The sequence below is a fragment of the Schistocerca americana genome, chromosome 4, assembly GCF_021461395.2.
Source record: "Schistocerca americana isolate TAMUIC-IGC-003095 chromosome 4, iqSchAmer2.1, whole genome shotgun sequence".
NCBI lineage: Eukaryota > Metazoa > Arthropoda > Insecta > Orthoptera > Acrididae > Schistocerca > Schistocerca americana.
This window is the reverse complement of record NC_060122.1, coordinates 444,954,702-444,981,370: the sequence shown is the minus strand read 5'-3', so window position 1 is coordinate 444,981,370 and position 26,669 is coordinate 444,954,702. Positions and strand designations below refer to the sequence as shown.

At 37.9% G+C, this 26,669-nt stretch overlaps 1 protein-coding gene across 1 annotated transcript in view; it reads right to left on the bottom strand.

Annotated features, from left to right (window-relative positions):
* LOC124614074 (dnaJ homolog subfamily C member 7) overlaps nt 1–26,669 on the bottom strand; it is a 97,789-nt gene that overhangs the window by 29,428 nt on the left and 41,692 nt on the right. Inside the window, exons 3-8 of the mRNA XM_047142911.1 lie at nt 24,482–24,606; nt 16,092–16,280; nt 15,680–15,795; nt 14,874–15,027; nt 6,745–6,909; nt 46–211 (exon numbers count right to left, since the gene is read on the bottom strand). Of these exons, the coding sequence (XP_046998867.1) occupies nt 46–211; nt 6,745–6,909; nt 14,874–15,027; nt 15,680–15,795; nt 16,092–16,280; nt 24,482–24,606 (915 nt within the window). The remainder of the gene's footprint in view (nt 1–45; nt 212–6,744; nt 6,910–14,873; nt 15,028–15,679; nt 15,796–16,091; nt 16,281–24,481; nt 24,607–26,669) is intronic.

Genomic DNA, 26,669 nt, shown 5'->3' with positions numbered 1-26,669 from the left:
TATCACAACATATCTACGAAATCTGAATAAAATGTATGTACTAACCTCTGCTTTTATCCATTTTGCAAACATTTTCATAATCACGTACTGCATCTTCATATTCACCTAGTTCCATATAGTTCTTCGCTCTTCGTAGCAGAGCCTTTAAGTAATTAGGATCCAATGACAGTGCTGCTGTGCAATCTGCTACAGACTCATTTAACCTCCCAAGCTGAAAGTTTTGAGGAGGCAGATTATATTTTCAGCCATATATAAGGCTCCTGAGACACTTCTACTAACAATCATAAAGAATGAAGAGGGAACTATAAACAGAACATGAACACCAATTATTAGCCATTAAATAGAGCAACAATGGAAATTTTAATTCATGACCCACCCGTGTGTCCTTACTGTTCTGCTGCTCCTTTCATCACATGTCACAAATTCTTCAGTGAATGGAGCTACTAATTTCTCACTCATGTATTTGCTATGCTATTTATCCACAAAAAATCTATGATCTACAGTTGGAAAACACAACCTCTGCAATATGCTTAATATTTTTACTTACCTGCTTTTAAGTGCTAGTAATCCCAACAATGTTTCCTTGGCTATAATGCCATTTCTGATGCCTGAACTTTTAAATGGTTTTTGGCATTGTTTTGCGAGCAAGTATTTGTGAACTTAGACATGTACTGGAATTATTTCTTAAACTAATTGCTACCCAGCAAGTTACATTGATGATATATGGACTAAGTCTTGCATGTAACATACATTATCTTCTGTAATTGGATAGATAAAAAAAATTGCTAGCAAGCGGTGGCAGGAGAACACACATATGAAAGGTATTAGAGTTTGTAAGTTTTTGTACAAAGTGGCTCTTTCTCCTGGCGGAAGGGTTGAAGGGGAAGAAAGACGGGTGACTTAAAACGACTGAGAGGTTAAGAAAAGGGATGGAGTTTGGAAAAGTCACCCACAACTTCAGGTCAGGAGACACACATCAAATGGGATGAGAAGGAAAGACCGACTGTTGAGGACTGATCTGTATGAGATTTGAAAAGCTGAGAGCTTAAAGGTGGAAGATACTGTAGTATGAAAGACAGAGATTACTGCTAAAACATCATGGACAGGTTAATTTGAGCAGAAAGCTAAGTGAATTTTAGAGGCGGGAGAAGGATGGCTAAAAATAGACAGGTCAGAAAATGAAAGATGTAGAAAACTAAAAGGTAGTGAAGAAAGGAATATAAATGCTGAGAGTGAAGAAATTAACATAGATTAAGACCAGGTGGGCAGGGAGACCCAAGGACGTGTTGTAGCGCCAGTTCCCACTTGCGGACTTCTGAGAAACTGGTGTCTGGGGGAAGAATCCAGATGACACTTGAGGTCACAACTGTCATGTTTTAGAGTATGCCCTGCAACAGAATGTGTGTGTTGCCAGTATACACTCTCTGTCCATTCATCCTAAATGATAATCTGGTGATAGTCATGCTGATGTAAAAGGCTGAATAGTGTTTACACAAGAGTTGGTACATGGTAAGTGTCGTTCCACTGGTGGCTCTCCCTTTGAGAGCATGTTTTGCCAGTTACAGGGCTGGTGTAGGTAGTGGTAGGAGGGTGCTTAGGCAAGTCTTGCAGTGGGGACGGTCACTGGGGTACGAGCCATAGGGTAGGGAGATGAGTGCAGATAGAGCAAAGGGTCTGACAAGGATACTGTGAACATTGGGAGGGCGACAAATAGCTGGTCTATGTGTGGTGGGTAAAATCTGACAGAAAGGACTTCTTTTCAGAGCATGATTTTTGAAAGTCGTAGCCTTGTCAAAGTAACTGGTTAATACATTCAAGACCAGGATAATATTTAGTGACAATTGATGTACTCCTAAGCTGTTTTTTGGAGGGCTCAGCAATACCAGGATTGGATATGATGGCCTGGGAAATCTGCTTTTTAAATAGGCTGGAAGAGTAATTACATCCAGTGAAGGCTGAGGTGAGAATGGTGGTCTACTGCTGTATAGAGTCTGTATCTGAACGAATATGTTTACCTCAAATGCCAAGGCTGTATGGGAAGAAATGTTTGACATGGAAAGGATTGCAACTGTCAAAATATGAGTACTGTTGTTTGTTAGTAGATTTAATATGAACAGACGTGTATAGCTGATCATTGGTGAGGATCAGATCAATATTAAGAAAGTAGCATGGGAGTCTGAAGAGGACCATGTGAAATTTAATTGCGAGAATGTATTAGGAGATTCCAGGAATTTTAGTCGGTCACCTATCATGAATCCATATGGCAAAAACATCATCAATGTATCTAAACCAAACCAGAGACTGAAGGCTTATAGGTATCAGGAAAGGCCCCCTCCAAGTCACCCATGAAAAGGTTGGCATAGGAAGGAGTCACCCTGGTTCCCATGGCTGTACCCCTGATCTGTCTGTACACCTGCCCCTCAAAGGTGAAATAGTAGTTGGTAAGTGTAAGATCAACTAAGGTGAGCAGGAAGGATATCATTGGTTTGGAAACAAATGGGCACTGACTGAGCAAATGGTCAGCAGCAGACAGATCATGTACATGGGGGTGGTTGATATAGAGGGAGGTGGCATCAATGGCGACAAGCAAGGTGTGTGGTGAGAGTGAAATGGGCACCGATTTCAGATGATATAGGAATGGCTGGTGTCTTTCACATGAGAGGGAAGTCTCTTCTTTACTATGGATTGCAGGTGTTGATCAAGTAAGGCAGATATACATTCAGTGGGTGCCTTGTACCCAGCAACTTGGGACAGATAGACTGATTGGGTTTGTGCATCTTAGGAAAAAAGGTAGAAGGTGAGGGTGCATGATTTGGGTAGGGTAAGAAGTTCTATGGACAAAGGTGTTAGTCCTTGTGACGGGCCCGAAGTTTCAAGGAGGAACTGCACATTAGTCTCAATCACAAGGATGGTATCTTGATGGCAGATGCTGTATGTAGGGATGCCGGACAGCTGGCGTAAATCTTCACTGATATACTACCCTCGGTCAATACGAGTGGTAGGTACCTCGCCCACTGGGAGGATAATGATGGAATCCTCAGCTTTTACGGAACAAAGAGCATGCAGTTCTGCAGAGAACAGGTTAGGATCATGTTTTAGGAACCTGAAAAAGGGTTGTGAAGCAATGCTGGATGTTAGAAATTCTTGGAAGCCATGTAAGGGATGATTTTGAGGTAGTGGTTGTGGATCAGTTGGGATCGTGATTGGAACTGTTCAGGGCAGGCTTCAATATCAGGTTTTCTGCTGGAATGGTTTTGGAATTGGGTTGCAAAGTGACATTTCCAGTTGACATTGTGTGAAGGAAAGTAAGTCCTTCACCAAAGCAGCTTGATTAAAGGCAGGGTTAGGGCTGAAAGTGAGACTCTTGGATAATACAGGTAATTAAGGAGGGAAGAGTGCTTTAGACAAATGTTGAGACTATTTCACTGTTGTGACTGTTTCTTGTGACATGTTATTACTGGTCTGGGAAGCAGTGGTGAGGCCGGGTGATGTTACTGAGGTTGGCCAAGCTTGGTTTTTAGGGGAGGAGTGCTGGTTGATGGTGTAGCTGTTGAAGGAGCTGTAGAGCAACAGGAAGGAATACACCACTCTTGAGGCAGTTCAGGAGAAAGTGGGACAGCTTTCTGAGGTGTAGTCTAACAAGCTGTCACAGTCTGAAGTTTGCTTGGTGGATGATACCATACAAGGAAACATGAGGGGCAGATAACAGCAGGATTTTCTAGGAGAGAAGTCTGGTGGAGTGAAAATTGGCAGATGAGGCATATAGGTCACAGATTATTAGGGTAAGTCCGAGAGATTGTTGTATTTGAAACAGTGAAAGAGGCTGGTATGGAGAAGGATTACATCCATATACAGGGACTTTCAATTTTAGGCCTTTGGGACTAACTCCAAGGGACAATCAGGTTTCAAGAAACAAATCTTGTCCGGTGCAGTCCCCAACATAAAGGTCTCTCCTTTTCATCCCATCTACTAAGTCTCCCCTGACCTGGGATTCTGGGTGACTTATCCGAATCTACTTCTTTTCCTAGGCCTCACCTGGCCTTTTCCATCACCCCTCTTCTTCCCCCTTAATCCTTCTGCCAGAAGGAGGAGCCACCAGTTCTGAAAGCCTGCAAACTTTAATACCTTTTATACATGTATTCTCCTGCCACCACTTGGTGAGTAAATTTCCTATCCATCCAGTTACATTATATTTTCAAAAATCGATTATTTTCATTGATATACAATATCTTCTGGAATTTTGAAAACTGAGTGAGGTTTAAATTGTTAGACAGGGCATCTTATTATGTAAGCTTCTCTTAGAGTATCAACTAATATCTTACTGTATTTAAGCACATCTAATGCACACTTCTTTCCACCATGTGCAGTATACAAAATTAAGGTTTGCATAAGATTTGATGGTGCAATTCATTCAAGTACAAATTTGAATCTATCACTCACTGGCATTATTATTGAAATTTAGGTGTTGTACCTTACCACATAATGAATTGTTGTGATTCTCACTTTCCTTACATAACATTTGGCCTATTACTGAGTAATGTGTTTCCAGCAGGTAGTCACAAAAGAGAAGGCAAGCAGAGAAGAACATTGTATGACACTGCTTTCAAGTGTAAAGTAAATCTTTATGCTGAAAAATATGGTAACAGGAGTGCAAGACGAGAGTTCAATGTAGCTGAGAATACCTACACCTGTGTCATACTCCATAAGCCACTTAATGGTGTGTGGTAGAGATGCTTCCATTACCATTAACTGATCCTCCTCCCTTAATCCATTTGTGAATGGTACATGGGAAGAATGCTTGTCAATAAGCCTCTGTATTGGCTCTAATCTATCGAATTTTCTGATTCTAGTCATTACATGAGATATGCATGTGAGGAAGTAATACGAAATACTTGCTTATGGAAAAAATGGAAATTAGCATTGTTTGCAACTACTACTACTACTACAAAGAAATTCATTGCCCCACACAAAGGAAGACATCCTGATGTTGAAGCAAACATTTTGGAATTTGAAACTTTCCTGGCAGATTAAAATTGTGTGCCGGACCGAGACTTGAACTCGGGACCTTTGCCTTTCGCGAGCAAGTGCTCTACCAACTGAGCCACCCAATCACAACTCATGCCCCATCCTCACAACTTTACTTCTGCCAGTACCTCGTATCCTACCTTCGAAACTTTACAGAAGCTCTCCTACGAACCTTCCAGAACTAGCACTCGGGGCGTGATTCGTGCTTGGGTAGCTCAGTTGGTAGAGCACTTGCCCGCGAAAGGCAGAGATCCCGAGTTCGCGTCTCGGTCCGGTACACAATTTTAATCTGCCAGGAAAGTTTCGTAACAGTGCACACTCCACTGCAGAGTGAAAATCTCATTCTGGGATTTTGGAATTTGTCGGTGAAAGGAGGGTGAATGAATAACCAGTCACTAGGACACCATAAGAAACAAAAGAAAAGAGGAACCTACGATTCTTAATATACTGTGGCAAGAGTTCAAGGCTCTCCATCGAGAGGTTAATCACTGTATGAAACATGCGGGCTTATATCTACGAAGCTGTACAACAGTATGCCAAGTGCTTCCATAGGATTTTGAGAAGAAATTTCAAGAATTTCACCTTTATGTCATCACCCTTCAGAAAGAGAAGAATTTTTAGATGGGCCAAATAGACAATGCTGATGGGATGCCAATTTGGTTTGATATGCCATGTAATTACGTGAGTGATGAGAAGGGGACAAACAAAATTGCTGTCGAAACATCATGGTGTGAAAAAACAGCATTTAACCGCAATGTTGGCAATCACAGCAGGTGGGCACATACTTCCTTTTTCTTAATCTTCAAAGGGAAAACAAACCCCAGGCCTCCTAAAAATGAAAAGCTGTTCCTTGATGATGTCATTCTTTGAAATCAAGAGAAGGGATAGATGACAAACTTTAATGGTTGATTGGCCCCGAAATATATGGAAACACTGTCCTAGTGGGCTTTCCAAACTATTGTCAAAGCTTTGTCTCAGTGCATTTTGCATTTATTTAACTGATGATGTAAAGAAGAAAAACCACAGCCAAACCAGTGACCTTCATATCATTCCTGGAGGAATGACTTCCATGTTACAACAGCTGGATGTTAACATAAATAAACTTTTTAAAAGTTCTTTAAGAATAATACAAATAATGGTTTTTTAAATTAAGCCATGAACTGAATCTGACAGGAAAAATTAAGCATGCTGCACCCCACATATTGCAAACTGAGTTTTGGCTGCCTGGAAAAGAACTGAAGCACCAACAGTCATAAAATCATTCAAGAAATCATGTATTTCAAAGACTCTGGATGCCAGTGAAGATGGTGTGATATGGAACAGCACCAAGGATCATGGGGAAAGAGGAAATGAATCTGCTTCTGACGCAGACACCTCCAAGGATACTAGTAGTGATGACTGATTAATGATTATTAACACCTGTAATTTATGGTATGTTTGTTAGCATGCCTTGTAGGTAATCAAGTTAGACATTTTTTCTTAATAATGACTGTGTCAATTAAAAATTATTGTTTTGATAGTTCATGTATACATCCATTGTTGAGTGAAATAAATGTAGCCCCTCAGTGATTTGCTAAGAGCTCCTTTTATGATTTTTATTTTTAAAACTGGGGTGTGTGTTACATTCAGTGGCACATCAGATTTGCACAAATATGGTATTTCATCACCAGGTTAATTTAGATCAACAAATGTACCACTCAATAAAAATAAAAATCTTACCTTTGAACACACTGTTGCACGGTTAAAATACAATTTTGCATTTGTAGAGTTATTGTATGGGTCAATTTTCAGTGCTTCTGTGTACAACGCATAAGCTTCTGCTAGTTTATTTGATTTGAATGCTTCATTACCTTCCTCTTTTTTCTGTTTTAGCAACTTGGCTTTCTGAAAACACAACAAAATTTATCTAGAAAAAAAAAGTGTACTCAAAGTTTCAAAGGCTTATTATGTGTCTACATAACAAGAAAATTATCATGAAGATTTAATTTCAGAACACATTTAATGTAACATAAAACAAAATAGGTCAGAAACAGGCAACAAAGATAATGTGTCACTTTCAAGCAGGAAGAACGTCAAATATCAGACAAAAGGCCTAGTGTCTTGTGAATTTATTCTTCAACAATTATTCCAAATACTACACATTGCAGAAGTCTATTTTTGCTAGATCTGTGCTCTGACCCTCACAACCAAAAGGCTTTTCTCCTACAGCTCATACAGCATTTTTCAACCCTTTTATGGTATGACCACACTTACAAAAAAGGTATCCTAAATCGTCCCAAATCTCACATTACTTATTTTCTTGTAAAAGTGAAATAAATGGAAGAGAAGTGAGAATTGAAATAAATTGTGCAATTAAGAACTAGGAGGAAAGTGGAAAGGGAACTGGGAAAAACCAAAACATGGAGGGGGAGAGGGGAAGAGGGAGGGAGGAGGGTTTAGGGGGAGGGAGGGGGAGGGAGGGGGAGGGAGGGAGGGAGAGGGAGGGGGGATGCATCCTCTTTGGTTTGAAGCTGGCACAGTACTTACAGTAGAATATCTTTGGCTTCCCTCTGACAACCATGCCTCCATCCTTGCTACCCTCCCTGTTTACCTTTCCCTGCTGCTTCATAACTTGGGTTGTGAGTAACTGAATCCACTTTCCCTTCTTCCCTTTTTTTCCCTCTCTCCTCCCTGATGAAGGAACAAAGTTCCGAAAGCTAGGAATGTAAATTTTCAGTTCTGTTTTATGTGTATCTATCGGCTGTACTGAGCTGAGGTAAGTACTGGCGAGCCCCTCTCTCTCTTTGTAAGTGTTTCACTATCTTTTTAAGGTGCACTACCTTTTATGTTGTTTTATCAAAAAGAAAACTCATTATGAGCAAAGGTTTCGCCTTTAAACCCAATTTGCATTCATACTGCTCTACGAGTACATTACCCTTAGTTTAATTAGTACTTGATACTATAACTTTCTAGAGACTGCATGATAGAATATGTTCTAGATTACTATCCCATCTCTCTTGGGTGCTTTTGACTAACAACAGACTAACACTATTATTTTCACTCTCATTCTGATTAATTGGGAAGGTAACAATGTTTCACAATTACATTGAGAACGCGTGACAGTTTATACCTGGTTACATTTTACCAGTGACTGAGTTAAGTTACAGCACTTATGAATTACTAAGGAATTCCCAAGACACAACTACCACTGTTTTTATTGTAACAATGTAGCAGTTAACATCATCATAATTAAAGTGCTTTGCAACAAACCCATCTTTAACCATCTACATTTTTTACCAAACCTCAAGTGCAACAAATGAAAATGTACCACTGCACTAATTACATAGGTATCACCAAATTCTATAGTTAGAGGATCAAACAATGGAAACTCCAGGTAGGAATATCAGTAATGTAGGAAAAAAACAGATTGCTACTTACTCTAAAGACGACAAGTCAAGTTGCAGACAGGCACAATTAAAAGACACACACATAGCTTTCAGCCACAGCCTCTGTCAGTAGAAAACGCACACGCGCGCATCACGCACACTAACTTCAGCTCTTGGGCTGACCCGAGATGCTGGAGTTGGCGGTTGTGTGTATGTGCACATGCGTATGCGTATTCTCCTGACGAAGGCTGTGGCTGAAAACTGTGTGTGTGTGTGTGTGTGTGTGTGTGTGTGTGTGTCTCAATTGTGCCTGTTTGCAATTTCACGTATCTTCTTTACAGTCAGCAGCAATCTGTCTTTTCCACATTGTTTACGATTAGAGGATAATACATATGATAACATTCTTGATTTATCAGGCTCTAAGTGTATCACACAATAGCAGAAGTATGTATACATGTTCATCATTAACTACAAAAAGATGATATCTTTTAGGAAGATAAGGAACTATTTAGGGTTCATATACATGGATAACTGATAATATTACACAAAATGCCTTTAAGATTTACATATTAGCATTTATTGACTAGACTGCAGTAAAAATCCCTATTTTACAGTTGACAGGGACTTATAAAAACTCTGTAAACTACAGGAAGATGTAAATGGTGGAAAATTACTTTTTAAGCACATAGTTTATAAACCTCAATTTTCAATTTCATTATTTGTACCTTTAATTTGAAACCCTTGTTCTTACCTAAGTTTTACTTTTCATGAACGTATTTGTATCCCGGGACAGTGAAACATGTCACTTGACAGCTCGCATGTAGTTAGCTATATTGTGATTGCAAGGTTGCAATAGCTGCCACCGAGCACATCCAAAGCTCCGAACTATGTTTTGTAAATGTAATCTACAATCAACCTTTATACGTAAGTACAACAAAGTATGTTTTTCTAACACTGGAGAGGACGACGACGCCAACGGCGATGACTGAGACTAGGCATTTGATAGTGTATGAAACTGGGAAACTAAAACAGCTGAAGTTAATGACAACATCTACGAAAAGTGGTTCCAAATTGTTACCGCAACAGCTGCACGTAAAATGTTGTATAACAATGTAAACCTAAGCATTCCAAAGAACACGTCATCCCCACACATAGAAGGAAATAAAGCAAAACATGCACAGCCTACTCGATTGCAGAGAGAAAGAATTAATTCTGTATATATTTACACTCACCAATTTACGATGTCAATGGCGCAATTCCACCCAGTTCTCCTTCACTATCTTAGGAATCAGTGCCAAAATCATCATCATCATCAAGAAAAATCATTAATTGTTAGTTTTCATTATAATTCCATCTATAGTCTGTGCTTCTCTTATGAGTTTAGCGACATGGTCTTTCTTCCCACATGAGGAAGCGTGTACAGTACTAAGACCTTCATGTGGCAGTCTTTCCACTTATGTTATAGTAAAAGTCTTCTTGTTACTCCTAATGTACACCTTGACATCACTCCAAACCAACTGAGTTGGATTTATATAGCAGTGATTAGACAGTAGCCTAATTACCAAGTGACTGTTCTCTTGCAATTTCGCCTACAATGAATTTGGGTGTCATAGGCTTAGTTTGTTTTACGAGTGAATATAAAAAAGGGTTTGTCAAGCTCATGTCCACAGCAATGTCTCACGCCTGCAACCACTGCATCATAGTTTATTTGCGGTCACTAGCGGTGGTAGTTTTGTCAAACCACAGAATAGTAGGGTGCATTGTCCATCACCAACACTGTCGGAACACTAAACTGGAGCAACAGATTTTTAAATCACTGTAGAAACTGTGGGTGGTCCATACCCTCATGATAGTCACCGGTTTTTCTCAATCAAAAAACTAAAAATCCTTCAGGCACAAAGCTGTTTGAAGATCCTGCATGGGCCACAATTAATCTGGATCCTCTTCCTGTTGGCTGATGACTGCTGATATTTGGAGTATCATCTGTCCAGCATTTATGAACTGATTCTCCAGCATTGACCCAGGTTTCATCTGCCCATATGACTGAGTGTATACAATTTTGTACAATTCTGTGTAAGAAAATACTACAAGCTGCAATGACATGAGATTTTTCAAGTACAGTTTTCATCCCTCCAACTTTTTAAAATGGAAGCCCATGCTTTTTAAAACCCCCCAAGTGACATTTACCCGCCTGAGAGAAGTTCACTTTCTTTTAAAGAAATTAGGAACTTCACTATTCTGGGGTATTCTTTCCTTCTGCAATATTCGTATAAGTGCTGACGGACTGCATGGGGGAATCAATATCTGTAACTGGACGAGGCTACCTTTTTTCTCTCCAGGAGTACTTAAAAACACACTTTTTCCCACAGGGGCTTTGTTCCACACTGTTTACTTCAGTAACTTACAAGTCTTGAAGTAACACTTTTTGCAGGACCTGACCATTATTTTGCAGGACAATGCTCAGGCACGTACAGTGCAAGCTGTTACTGATTTGTTTGACTGATGGGGCCGCTAAGTGCTATACCTCCCACTGTACTCCCCTGACGTAATCCCTCGTGAGTTGAACTCTATCCATAAACTGAAGGAAACACTTCGGGGCATTCGCTTCAGAACTGCTACAAATTCATCGGGCAATAGACCGCACCGCTCGAACTGTTAACACAACTAGCACTGCTAAGAGTATCCTATGACTTCCACATTGCTGGCAACGGGTTATACACGATTCTAGTGACTACTTTGAAAGTTAGTAAAACTTTGAAACATGTCTCTATTTTGTATGAGCTGCAAATAATTGTTGCTACTAGTAAATTTCCAATCCTCGTATATTGTTCCATCACTGATATTAGCTGTACATTGTGTCCATTTAACCTCATAGACTTTTTTGAGGCTAGATAGACATAATGTTACGTATTTAGAGTTAATATCAATGATAGAACAATGTATATCTGATTGTTGTTATTCCATCACACAAATGAGTAATAGAAATGGTTTTTGGACAAAAAGATGGTCTGATCATAGACCGAAATCGATCGTTGACTGGGTCCTAAAGTTTGTGAGGTATGCTCTAAAACTTTATCGGCAGGAATCTACGCATGCCCATAAACAGAATCATTATTTTTCTTGCTGATAAAACTCACGTGTCCTCTTTAGCCTGACTATTTAATGCCACTCCACAGCACAACGAACTGTCACTTGGTGAATGATGTCGTTTTGGTGACACTGTTTAACCCTTTATGGCCTGAATTTATTTTTTGACTGAAATTTTGAAATTTTTCTGTGGTGTTCTAGTTCTTAGGAAATAAAGAAAAAATAAATCAAATAATATTATGCAAATTTTATTAATTTTTTCCAAAAAGGGACTTGAGAGTCGTGTCAGGTCACAATGGCACAGACAGTAACAAATATTACTTTATGAAAAGTGGTACTCATAAAAAAAGGCTTTTCTTTCATTGACACAGAAAAATACTTTACAATGAGAACATTTAGAATGAGGTTTTGATTTTATATTATGAACAGCACAGTTTTCACATCAACCACGATCTGCAACAAAATTTGAGCAATAAGCTCCGAGATTTTGGGTTCTAATTTCATTTGAAGTGGAAAAGTATTATGATGGTCAGATTCTCACAGGAAATGCATGGAATAAAAACTGAAGGATCAACCTGTAACTGCATAAAACCAAATACCATGAGGATTGCACGCGCTGAAATTGAAATTGCTTTAGCATCACAGATAACACATCCATGAAAGAACTGTGATACATTAACAGTGTACAAAAGCAAGAATAAGTGGCGTGCTACGTTTCTGTGACAACTCAAATGACGAATGTTTTACACTCATTTTTATAACATGGGTCTTTGAAGTCCTGTCAGACCACAAAGGGTTAATAAACAGAAACTGTAGTCAAGGCAGTAACACAACACAAAAAAGCAGGTGGTCGCAGACTAACCTAAAATGTTTACACGGAAGCCAGCAATGTGGTAGAGTCGACGCGGGGACCGGCCTTTGTGGCTGTGCTGTTATTGGTTCAGAAGATGCACCACCTCGCATTCCTCATTTGTTTGTTACTCATATTGAGAACTTAGCGGCACTTGGGGAGCGACCTGGAAGCGGCATGTTTCAGCGACCCGGTTATAGTCCATACATTTCTTTGTTTGTAAAAAAAAGGGAATTATAGTTTGTTTCAACTTCTTCAGGTGGATTTTTCCCTACCTGTTTTTCTAGGTCAAAAATATATTTGAGAGTTTGGGGTCTACATCAAAAATTTACCAGAAGCCAGAAAGTGATCACACAGCCTGGACCTGGGCATATATAAATGTGTTACATACCTATTATGACCACAAACTTCAGAAACACAGTACATCCAACTTCCAAATTATGAAAGTATATACATCACCATTACAAATGATTTTTTAATGAAAAATATGGGATATCAGTTGGCAACCAGTGATGGCCAATTACTTAAGATAGTGGATTCAATGGGGAGAACTGTGTTCAACAAATACCACAATGTTACTTGTATGTAGATACGTGGTGGCAGAACAAGATATACAGTGGACTGTAAAGTTGAAGGTCAGCTGACCCATCACGTCCTAACTTAATCAACTCCTCAGAAATCAGGACATATTTGAAATTTGCCAAGTGTTTGATATATATGATTATATTTAAATACTGTTGTGCTCATTTCACTCACTGCTATTGAAGCTCTACTATTTGGTGTCAAAATAACCACCACCTTAGAAATTGCTAAACATTCTGACAAGTGGGGGGAACAACATGTGTCACACACTAAACAAAATTCAGTTCCTGTTAGGAGGCCCAGCACCTTTTAACTACCTCGTCAAACACAAGCGGTATAAATTGTTCCAACTTTTAGTGACTTTTACCATATCAGAATTAGAAACTCTATGGCTGAAGAAGTTCACTGCAAAATATTTGTAAACACTAATTGAAAATTAGCATCTTGCCAATGTCACTTTATAACAAGTACACTGTTTTGTTTGCTTCTCTCCATGAAGCATAAATGACATGAAATTTATAATTGTGACAATGCAAAACTGGATGAGAATTAATATTATGGACACAGAAAATTTAAGGGAATGATGAAAGAAGTCAAACAGTGGGAAAACATTAATTCAAGGAACATGAAAGTAGTGTTTCACTGTATACTCAAAAATTTATTCATTCTGTTTAAAATCGAAGTTGTAATGGTACAGTTCCCACTGGCAGAGCACAACTAGGAATCAAAGACTAATGACAACCTCAAACTATAGTCCTATTTGTAAGAGCAATACTAGGTAAATACTACATGGTGAATAATTAAGAACACACCAATATAAAAGATACAGTTTATTATTGTGATGTGTCAGATGTGTCTAGTAACAAACTGGCAAAACACTAACATCTGGAACAAATCTGGAAGACAAATGGCAGAGGAAAAAAATGAGGCTTGAGTTTTCTGAAATTTAAAAACAGAAAGCACAAATAAGTAATGGGACAGGATCAGCAACAACAGGATGCCATGAATGAGAGTAAAGCTGCTGAGCAACTGATATTCTACTGTCACACAGTGTAGTACTGCTGCTAGCAAAAGAATGACAATTAGGTTTTAATGCTCAAATGATAAAGAAGTATTTAAGTAACAGCTCAAGCTCTGTGAACAGATGGGTAAGGAAATCCTACAACCCTTTTTCATAGAAACCATTTTGGCTTTTGTCTCAAATTTAGGAAAATCATGGAAAACCTAAATACGGATGAGTGAATAAGGATTTGAACCTCAGTCCTCCCAAATGCAAGTCCAGTATCTTACCACTAAGCTGCTACTAATAAAACTGTCCACATGAAAATGCTACAGTAACACTAGTCAATGAACAATAGAGAATGGCAGTTTTTTCTGTATAATATAGCAAAGGTAAAGGCAATTGCAGATGAGCATCAAAATAGGGCAAGGAAGTAAAATAAATTTTTTGTAAAAGTTGACTAAGTTCCAATGTGACACATGATGGATGAATCAAGAAAAACAATTAGCATATTAGCTTAAGTCAAGAAATATTTTCCAATTGAATGGAGTACAAATATCAATGATCTACAAATGAGACAGATGTCTGTGAAAAGAAGACTGGGTCAAAGTAGTACACGGAAGTAAAATGTAGACATAGGAAACCTCAAAAAGGAGAAACCAAGTGTTCTAAAAGAAATATCAAAGAATATTACTGACAAAAAGAGAGACCAAAATAAGAACAAAATATAAAAAATACACAAAAAATTATCTGAAAGAGGAGAATGTTGATGGGACTTATGATAAGCCACCCAGAAATTAGCAGATTAGAACCTGAGAAATTAGATAAGGGGACACCAAAAGTTATGTGTAAACAAAATGCATGAAAAAATATATTGAGGAACTGAAAATTCTATTTATTTGAGTATTTTTTCAATACTCATACCAATTTTGTATCAAGATTTCAGTACTGAAATATTACAAACCTTATAAATATCCATTGCTTTTGTGTGGTCTGGTGCCAGTTTAAGAACATGCTGAAAATGGCTGAATGCTTTCTCCACATTATCCTGGTAGTACAAACACATTCCTCTAACATATATTGCGTCTGCATTCTGTTTATCAAAATGCAGTATGTCACTGAAATGGTCAAATGACAAATTATCGTACACTACTCTGACTGGAGAGAGAATAATTATCAGACACTGACTGGAGAGAGAATAGATAATTTACAAAACAATAACATCAAATTACACACACAATGCTATGAAATGCTATTACAATGAGTAAAAAGAGAATAAAAAGAAACAAAAAATTAATGATGAAATTCCTTATTTCTTACTGAACAAACATGTATTTTAAGATAGACAAACAGAATGGAAAAAATAATTACTCACCAGCTAGGCTATCAGTAAGGCAGAGCACAGCTTGAAGCCAAGTATTTGTTTAAAAATAGTGCAGTGATGAGATGAACACTTTCTTATCTAACCTCTTTGAATGATGGTAAATCAATTCGCTCCTCTCGTACTATGTTAAATCTGATTTTTTTTAAAAAAAGCTTTTCACTAATGGGTGCATACTGATAGAAGGCACAAAATGATGTTTGAAATTATGGGAAATATTAAAAGTAGAAGAGTGAGTTACAAGGATGTGTCTAATGTCATACAGGAATAGCTGAACTGACAATGCAGCAGGAAACAGAGCAGAAAATTTGATGATGAGGACAAGAATTAGAATGTGTACTTTGAAAATGGAGAGTAGACTAATCAGAGAATGCTCTTCCACAACTTACTTTGCGACTTCTTGAGCTTCCTGATATCTTCCTATCAGGGCAAGACACTCAGCTCTCTGCAATTTGTACAGACTGCAAGGCACTTGCTCCAGCATACGATCCATGCAGTACACAACCTATGTGTAACATGTTTCAAATTGACAAATTATTCTCACTTAGCAAAAAACACACACACTACTACTCAGACTCTTACACCTAAAAAAGACCAATGTTGTCAATTTTTTAAACAACACTGAGTTAGAACATATACTTACTGAATTTCTCTTTTGTAATATCAACAGGACAAGCATGATACAAGATCATCAAATACACATCTTAAAATAAATTTCCACATTTGAATTTTTAAAACAGTTTGCATATTAATTAACACTTCAAAACAACAATGTTTAAATTTCTGAAATGCTATAAATACCTTTCTGTAGTCATTTTTCAAATAAGCTTTCTTTGCTTCTTCTTCAAATCTTCGAACAACTTCAATTTTTTTTATCTCAGGTAATATTGCAGTGTTAGCAGGCTCCAGCTCTTTAACAAATGAAATGGCATTTTCTGCAGCAGTAATGTCTCCAAGGGCAAGGCTGCACTTTGCAATTCGTATATAGCCCTTAAATAAATTCGCTAATGTAATTATTCACACAAAAAATTAAAAGAAAAAATTGACCTTAACTTCTTTCATATATTCTTTAATATCAGTTAAAAAGTAAAAAAAAGAAAACCACAATGAACTACATTTACTCCTTTAGGACACAAAACACTTATAACAATTATGAAACTAAGCCTCTCGAATAACAAGACTTATCAGATAAACAATGGATTTAATTAAATTTTACTGACAATTCAGATTAAAGCAGGACACAAACAGTGTTATCCATCCATCATATTCTATAGACCTGACAAAGGAGGAGAGTATTCACGGATGTAGAGTAAGTCAAAGCATATATTAACAGGAGATAAGCAAACCATGTATCTTGAACTGTCGATGCGTTAACAGAAAACTATCACTGTGCAGTTTGTAATGCAATGACTGTCACAAACAAGAAGCACTTGGTTAGGTCACAGCATCTGTCCACAACAGTCCTCACCACAAAGGAACTTCAAGTAAAATTCTGAATAAACTGATACTCAGACCATTCAGTTGATTAACAATTCATCAAACCTGATTACTGAACTGATACTACTAAATTACTTTTCCCAAGTCCACAGACACCACCAAGGTATTGTCCACATGGACGGCAATTGGTTGGAAGGGATAGGGCGGAGAGAACAAATTTGACATTCCCCATTTAATTAATATCGAAAATACCAAGATAGTGAAATCTGGCTTTATTTCTTTATTTTCTGACTGTTTTATTGAATCATCCTTAAAGCCATGCAGTGGCAGATGCATAAACAGTTCTCCTGCATTCTGAGAATTTGCACCAATTCAAATCACCCAACTTGGGGGTTGGAACTCTGCCACACCATGTGGCCAGGATGCCAGGAATGGTTCCACCTCTCACCCCTGTTACATGGGCTACAAGGACCTTTTCACATACTACAGAGGTGCACTATAACTCATCGACAGAGTCAATAAATAAACTGGGGAGCAGCTCTCCAGCCCACTGAACTGCAGTTTCTAGAGGTGTCAACATCATGAGGTACAGCATTTACCACCATTTAGTGGCTACCACTTATCCATTATCTCAGGAACAGCCTAGGTTATACATCCACGACCCACTCATGATGTTTAGGGTTACTACGCACATCACAATTTTAATGGCTGTGACTGTAATATTGCTTTGCCTGTGCCACAAGATAATGAAACTGCAGATCAACATGTAGCGCGATATGCTGTTTTGGCTGACCCCTGTTGCCATCATCATATGCATGATCCGGGGTTAGTTTCTTTTGTCAAAAGTGATATCCATTATTTAATTTTTATGCTCGCTCTGGAAACTGGTCTTTATCTGAAGAGGGTTTTGCTGTGTGAACTCTTGTTACTTTCAACTTGTTCTACAGCAAGTCTATTGCTCTATTATGCGAGTGATAATTTATGGAACCTTGTGACAGAGGATATTCTCATTTGTGTGTTTGTTTTTTAAAATATTTCTCCTCCAGATTATCCAGAGTTTTATTGTCTGTAGCTTCCCTACTGTACCCTTTGTAAATCAATTCCTTATCAGGCAATGAAACACCAAATAAGAAACAAAGTATGATGCCTAGGATAGAAGATCCACAGGGGAATGATCGGCTAGGGTACAATGATAGCTGGTGCTTCTTTCGTAATCTGCTACAGTTACATCCATGAATACCGAAACGCTACGATTTCAGTATTATCCATGCTCATCCCAGTAAAATTTAAATTCAGAAAGAAAGTCACTACTCTGGGAAAAAAAGCTGTTGCTCTCTTACTTATAACAAACAGCTGCTCTTTATCTCTTAGAGGTAAATTAAGATTCAGTTGATATATAGGTATGTTCCACAGAAAATAATTACCTACAGCTATCAATACAGAGCTGCATTTACAGTACACTAATATTTGTCAATCAGTTTTATAATGAAAACTTATTTATACTGCACCTAAAATTTTGTAAGACCTCTGATCTAGATATTCAGGTTACTCATAAAAAGATTGATATACGTTTTTCATTTTCTATTTAGGTGGTAGGGATTCTCAATTCCTTCCTTTATGTTAAATGGGACCACCTTTAACATCATTGCACAGGAGTATTCAACTCTGCTCTCAACCTTAAAATGGCAAAAGTCTATGCAAAAATTGTGTTTGTTTCTTATTAAAATTGTCTACGTGACAGTTTAGCTAAAACTGATTTTTACAGCCCGCAACAAAAATCGTTGTTGACGTGAGTGAAGTGAGAATTCTCAGATCTATTATGGGACCTCTGCAAGTTTTGCAGTTATCTACTGTACATAATATCATTACACCTTGCTTCTGCAGAATGAATACTCTACTTTGTGTGAACTGTCTCAGAAGATAGTTCTGTACAATAAAGGAGTGAAAATATGCAAATAAGCCACAACTTATTAGTCGATGCATAGAGATACTTTTAATGTAGCTTTTTAAATTCTGTTTTTACCAGCCAGCAGCAGATTGATACATATTAACAACAGATGACAACCTAAGCTTCACAAGCAGCATGTCTTCATTCGGCATGTAAGAGAAGGCATGGACGTAATGGAACTATTCAAGACTTGGACAAGTTATTTGGGAGGAAAGGTCAGGAGAGAGATAGCAGGATAAGATCACAGTGGAATCAGCAGTGGGATGTCAATCGACATACAATAACTCCCATCTACATAGTTCAGAGAAGCTGGTGTTGGTCATCAAGCTTCTACACAGATGGGACTTTTCCTTTAAGCACATTCTTCATTCCCATAAAACTCCTGGGCTCAATTTCCACACGCTCCCTCCCCATACCCTTCTCCAACCAGCCCCAGGACCCTAATTTCACTTATCCTCCACCCAAGCCATCTTCCCTGCAGTCTCCTCTTCCTCTGTTGTCACCACTTCCCAATGCACTCCTCCAAGTAATTTTCATTGTGCACTGCACAAACTTACCAGCGTCCATGTAATTCCTATCCCATGCACCTGATGCCTTTCCCTCCAGCAATCCTATCTGCATTCCCATCCCATTCCCCTGCTGCCTCCCTCTGAGCCATCAGTCATCTTTCCACAACCATCATCCACTCTCCCCCTCCTATCTCCTCTCTCCCTCTCCACCCAACAATCCACCACTCTAGTCAAGCTGCAGAACTGCAGTCTTGTTATTACAAAGGAGGAGGGGGAAGAAAAACAAATGTGACTGTGTGTTTTCAGGATAAAATGAAGGGTTTATGGGTGAAAAGATTAGTATTTTAACAGAATCACATAACTGCCGGCAATGTGGGAAGGCAGGTTTTTTAACAAATGGTAGCCAAGTGATACAACTTTCAGTAAACTGACCTCTGAACAGTCCCCAAACAATTCCTCTTTCCACCCCAAGAAAGGAACTAATTTTTCCAGAAGGACAGACAGTTTCTTGTGCTTTTGTGTGTATTTACCAATAGTAGTGAATTTCAACTCCCGAAGGTAATATCTAGCCAGAATTCTAATAATAATGTTTTACATATATATGTACAACTCATTCTTCCTAAATTGTTCAAATGTTCTCTATTATCTCCACAGCTGGATTTATAGAAAACAATGTATCTTTTTTTGGTTGGCAGCACGAATCGAGCACATGATGTAATACTAATTCTGGTGCTGGAGGACCAATCTGTGTCATCCATACGGTGATGCACACACAAAGGTCTTTACTACAGGACTGCACAGCCAATTCAGTTACAGAATATGGTGTGTGACTTATAAGTAGGTCAGAGTCAGTGTTCTAGCAGTAAGGAGTGTGTCTGAAAACCAGAAGGTCATGGGGTTGAATTCTAGTTGTATCATGGATTTTTTCAGTGGCCTTTAACATAGCATCCACCTCTCAATAATGTAAAGATTAACCAGAAAGGACACGTGGATTAGATTTCATATTAAACTAGAGGTCCTTGTTCCCTAGGTGGATAACTGGGGTGTGTTAGGCTATGTAAGTTGCTGAAGTTCTATCCAATTTAAACATTTGGACCACACCAAATTATTATCGTTACTTACAAATTTTACCAGTTGCCATTCCTACTTAAAGACAGCTTAAGACTGTCACACAAATATAGAAATCTAGACGATTGTAGCACTTCTGATAAGCAAAATTGTGTGTCTTAATTAACTCTTTCACTGGCAAACCAAGTCTGATCACTGATTGGGCCAGCATGCATGTTTAGAGAAGGGTACAAAACTCTACATGACCCAAGACCTTGCCACTGATGGGGTGGCTTGAGTATCTCAGCAATACAGGTTGCCATACTGTAGGTGCAACCACATTAGAGGAGTATCTGTTGAAGGCCACACAAATGTGTGGTTCCCAAAGAGGGGCAGCAGGAAGAGGGCAGCGGCCTTTTCAGTAGTTGCAGGGGCAACAGTTTGGATGACTGACTGATCTGGCCTTTTAACATCAACAAAAATGGCCTTGCTGTGCTGGTACTGCAAATGGCTGGAAGCAAAGGCGAACTATAGCCGTAATTTTTCCTGAAGGGCATAGAGCTATACTGTATGGTTAATTAATAATGGCATACTCTTCAATAAAATAATCCTGAGATAAAATAATCCCCTTTTGGATCTCCAGGTGGGGTATACTCAGGAAAATGTTATTAGGAGAAACGAAACAGACTTTCTACGGATCGGAGCATGGAATGTTAGTTCCCGCAATCAGAAGGTAGGTTACAAAATTTTTAAGATCAATGGCAGGAAGAACAAGACACCTAGTCAGGTGAATACACAGTTGTAAGTACAAAATCAAAGAGAAGTAACGCAGGAGTATGTTTAATAATGAATAAAATATAGGAATGTGGGTAAGCTCCTATTAACAGGATAGTGAAAAGATTATCGCAGCCGAGGTAGACAAAGCCCACAACCACCACAGTAGTATAAGTTTATATGCCAACTAGCTCCATAGATAGTTAAGAGAGTGAGAAAATGTATGATGAGAGAAAAGAAATTATTCAAATAATTAAGGGAGATGAAATTTTAATTGTGATGGGGAAATGGAATTTGATACTAGGAAAAAGAAGAGAAGGAAAAATAGTAGGTGAAAATATAGACTCGGGGTAAAGAATGAAAGAGAAAACTGCCTGATAGGATTTTGCACAGAACATAATTTAATCATCGGCAACACTTGCTTTATGAATTATGATTGAAAACTGCATACATGGAGGAGACATGGAGACATTGGAAAGTTTCAGACTGATTATATAATGGTTAGACAGATTTAGGAAATTGTAAGACATTTCCAGGTGCAGATGTAGATTGCCAACAATTTATTAGTTATGAACCTTAGATTAAAACTAAAGAAACTGCAAAAAGACAGGAAATTAAGGAGTTAGGAGCAATATAATTTGAAAGAACCAGAGTTTGTAGAGTGTTTCTGAGGAAGCATTGGAAAATGGTTAACTAGAACGGGGGGGTGGGGGGGGGGGTGGGGAGGGGGGGGGGGGGGACGGAATACAGTAAAAGACAAAAAGGTAGCTTCTAGAGATGGAAAAGCGAAGGCAGCTGAGGATCAAATAGGTAAAAAGACTAGGCCTAGTAGAAATACTCGGGTGACACAGGAGACAATGAAATTGACGAAAGGAGAAAATACAAAAATTCAACAGGCAAAAGGGAATACAAACATCTAAAAGCAGACTGACAGGAAATGCAAAACAGCTAAGCAGGAATAGCTAGAGGACAAATTTAAGGAATTAGAAACATGTATCACTAGCAGGAAGATAAATATTGTTTACTGAAAAATTAGAGGCCTTTGAGAGAAGAGGAGCAGCAATATAAATACAAAGATCTCTGACATAAGGCCAGTCCTCAGCAAAGAAGGGAAAGCTGAAAGGTGGAAGGAGTATGTAGAGGGTGTATACAACGGGGATGAACTATTAGAGAAATGAAAGAGGACCGAGATGAAGATGAAATTGGAAACATGCTACTGTGAGAAGAATTTTACAGAGCACTTAAAGACCTCAGTCAAAACAAGGACCCAGGAGTGGACCACATGCTGTCAGACCTATTGATAGAATTGAGAGAGCCAGCTATGACAAAATCCTTCGATTTGGTGCACAAGACATACGAGAAAGGCAAAATACCCACAGTCTTCATGAAAAATGTAATAATTCCATTTCCACAGAAAGCTGGTGCTGACAGGTGTGAATATTACCAAACTATCAGTTTAATAAGTAATGGTTGCAAAATACTAACACACATTCTTTACACAAGAATGAAAAAACTGGTAGAAGCCGACCTGGGAGAAAATCAGTTTGGATTCCAGAGAAATGTGGGCATATGCGAGACAATACTGACGCTATGACTTATCTTAGAACACTGGTCAAGGAAAGGAAAGGCAAACCTATGTTTATAGCATTTTTAGACTTAGAGAAAGCTTGACAATGTTGACTGCAACACACTCTTTGAAATCATGAAGGTAGCAGCAGTAACACACTGGGAGCAAAAGGCTATTTACAACTTGTACAGAAATTAGACGGCAGTTGTAAGAGTTGAGGGGCATGAAGAGGAAGCAGTTATTGACAAGGGAGTGAGACAGGTTTGTAGCCTACCCCTGATCTTGTTCAATCTATACATTGAACAAGCAGTAAAGGAAACCAAGGAAAAATTTGGAATAGGAATTAAAGTTAAGGGAAACAAATAAAAACTTTGAGATTTGCTGATGACATTGTAATTCTGTCAGAGACAGCAAAGGACTTGGAAGAACAGTTGAACACAATGGGTAGTGTCTTGAAAGAAGGATATATGATGAACATCAACAAAAGCAGAACAAGGATAATGGAATGTAGTCCAATTATATCAGGTGATGCTAAGGGAATTAGATTAGGAAATAAGACACTTTAAGTAGTAGATGCGTTTTGCTATTTTGGCATCAAAATAACTGATGATGGCCAAAGTAGAGGGGATATGAAATTTAGATTAGCAATACCAAGAAAAGTGTTTCTGAAAAAGAGAAATTTATTAACACAGAATATAGATTTAGGTGTTAGGAAATCTTTTCCAGAAATATTTGTATGGAGCACGGAAATATATGAAAGAGAAACACAGACAAACAGTTTAGATATGAAGAGAACATAAGCTTTTTTGAAATGTGGTGCTACAGAATAATGCTGAAGATTATATGGGTAGACCACATGACTAATGTGGAGGTACCGAACAAATTGGGGAGAAGTGATATCTTTGGCACAACATATAGGACACATTCTAGGACATCAAGGGATCACCAACTTAGTATTGGGGGGAGGGGGGGGGGGGGGGGGGTACAGGGGTAAACATTGTAGAGGGAGACAGAGATGAATACAGTATGCAGATTCAGAAGGCTGTTAAGTTGCAGTACTTATCTGATGATGATGAGACTTACACAGAGAGCTGCATCACACCAGTCTTTGGACTGGATACCACCACCACAACAACAAAAAGTTTACACTAGTAGTATAGATACTGCAAGGAAAGCCATATTTTTAATGAAATAAATGTCATACTTCAGAACGTATTTTTGCTGTAGCTGGTAAAAAATGGTGTTCACAGAGCAAGGAAATTTTATTTGTTATGTAAATATAAAATAATTGCAACACATCCTTAATTTGGCACAACATTTTTGGTTGAGTAATACATAAGCTCTGTTACAAAAAAATTATATGATGAAATATCCCCCGTAGATCACCACACACAAAAACAACAGACTGTCATACTTGCAGAGTTAGTATATTAATACGATGAAACAGTTTCACAAGTTATCTAGCTGTATGTAGTGCCCTAATAAAAAAGACATCTGGGGACTACAAAGTTCTTTCAGCTGATTTCCTGATACTTCCTATATGGTGAAACACATACAAATCCTGTATGAGAATTCAGGCATTCTCGGCGAATCTCGACGATAAAATCTTCTCGGGTTGACAGCAGAGTCAATGTGTTTTTTTCCCCAGCAACATTTCAGCAAGTTTCTTACTTGCCATCTTCACTTTGCCTGAAGATGTCAAGTACGAAAGATATCAAGTACGAAACTTGCTGAAACGTTGCTGGGAAACAACACATTGACTCAGCTGTCAACCCGAGAAGATTTTATCACATACAAATTCTTTCAAACTTTCACATATTCAGGAAGAAAATCCAGTTTTGACAATATTCAGTAACTTACTCTTTCACACAAATGAATTATCGTAAAGTAAATATTACAGTATACTTACTTTAACAAATCTTGGATCCAGAAGAACTGATTTCCTGGCATCTTCTAGAGCCTCCTTATACTGATGCAGCATCATGTAACAAGCAGAGCGATTCCCATAGTATGATGGCGAATCAGGACACAGCTCTATGTGAAATTAATGAAAAGTATTAGAAGTGAAAACTGGGAAACAGTTAAGCATTAGTCAATAAATTATGAAGATACTAGCCGTGTATGTTACATTGAAATTCTGATCATGTTGTAGAAGAACAGTAACAAGCAACATCTGTAAAATTTATGGGACCAGTTTACTAACGGCTTCCCACACATTTACCACAAAGCATAGGCCTTACATTATTAGGTTGGTGCAAAAGTTCATAGCGTTTTTCCATATGTTTAATAAACATGACAAATACACATAATAGTTACTTTAGTCATCAATAATATATTCTCCTTCACTGTTTGTAACAGTCTGCCAATCCTGGGGTAACTCTTGATTTCACGACTGTAGAAATCATGTGGTTTCGAGACTAAGAACTCATCGAGCCATGTTCGGAGTGCATTTTCAGCTGCGAAGGAAGTTCTTTGAAGGTTGTTCGATAGAAAATGGAAAATCTGTGGGTGCGAATAAGGTGAAGAAGGTGAGTGCGGAATGAGTTCCTGACAGCTCCTATAAAGTGTTTCTTGTTACTCTAGCAGAATGTGGGCAGGTATTATGGAGTAGCCTCACTTCAGGCCATCTAGAAATGACAAAATGTAAACTCAAATACCAACCATGAACTACAAATAAAATATGACAGTCAATAAATAAACTCACAGCAACTGGAACACCAACATTGGGGAGGGGGGGAAGGGAACCATGCTATGAACTTATGCACTAACCTAATAGCCTAACAGTAACAGATACTGTGAGCAATTATGAATAGTAAAGACGACGCAGCAGGTTATTCTCAGTAGTCAATAACATAATGACAATGTAAAACAATCAAATTACATTCAATTTTCATTCCATAGACCCAAAAATGAAATGATTCTTGTGAGTATGAAACATGTCAGAAAATATAACATAGAAGACATAGAACATTTGGATATAATGCTCACTTCCCAAATCATTTGTCAGGAGGTTGTCAAAAATGGCAATATATTAAAGTAAACTGGAACTTTTAATATTTACAGAATACACTACCAGAATGAAACATAGATATAACTTTTATTATCATACACCAAATACCTAATCTTGACTGTTGTGACTAAGCGCTGTCAAAATTGAAACCTAACAGACATTTTTACTTAAGCTGGTCTAATAATTGCCATTAAGATCTTCATCTATAGAATAGAAGAAGTTGTGTACCAAAAAGTCTTTCAAACTCTGTATAAACCGTTTTTTATCTGAAGCAAAGTTTTTAATGGTTGCTGGCAATTTATTGAAATGTGTCTTCCTGAATACTGGATCTCTTTTTGGACCAAGGTAAGTGATTTTAGGTGTTTATGTAGATTGTTATTGTTACCAGTATTGATATGTATTGAGCTATTGCTTGGAAAGAGAGAGATTATTTGCAACAAATTTCAGTAAGGAATAAATATACTGAGAAACAGTGGGTAGACTAAGCAGTTCTGAACAGGTTTTTCATGACTTATGCCACAGCATGATCCCATATGACATAATAGAATTAAAGTAAGCAAAGCATGCTTTTTTTTAATATTTGTATCTCCTACATCTAACATCATTCACATTGCAAATACAGGCTTGGTTAGGTGCTTCAGCAATTCTGTGGTATTCCCTTGCCAACTGAATTTATTATCGACTTGTAATCCCACAAATTTAACACTGCAAACCTCTTCTATCTGCATATCTTTGTATGTTATATACATGTTTGTTTATTGGTCCAGTAAATCTTATATACATATAATGTATTATAGGTGTTGGACACATTTTACAGTACAATAATATTAGGCAACTGTTCTACTTTGTTACTCATATAATCTGAGAAACTGTAAAAAACAATTCTTTAATAAAAAAGTTTTCACAACTTTTTTGAATGCATTTATATGTTTGATATTCTTAAAAATTTATGGAAGCTTATTGTAGATTGTTACACCAGGGCAATAAGCACCCTTCTGAGATACATGTTTGCTGGAATAATTCACATGGATATTTTCCTTAAACTAGTATGGTGCTTGTGCACAGCAGTGTTTTGTATAAAGAGATT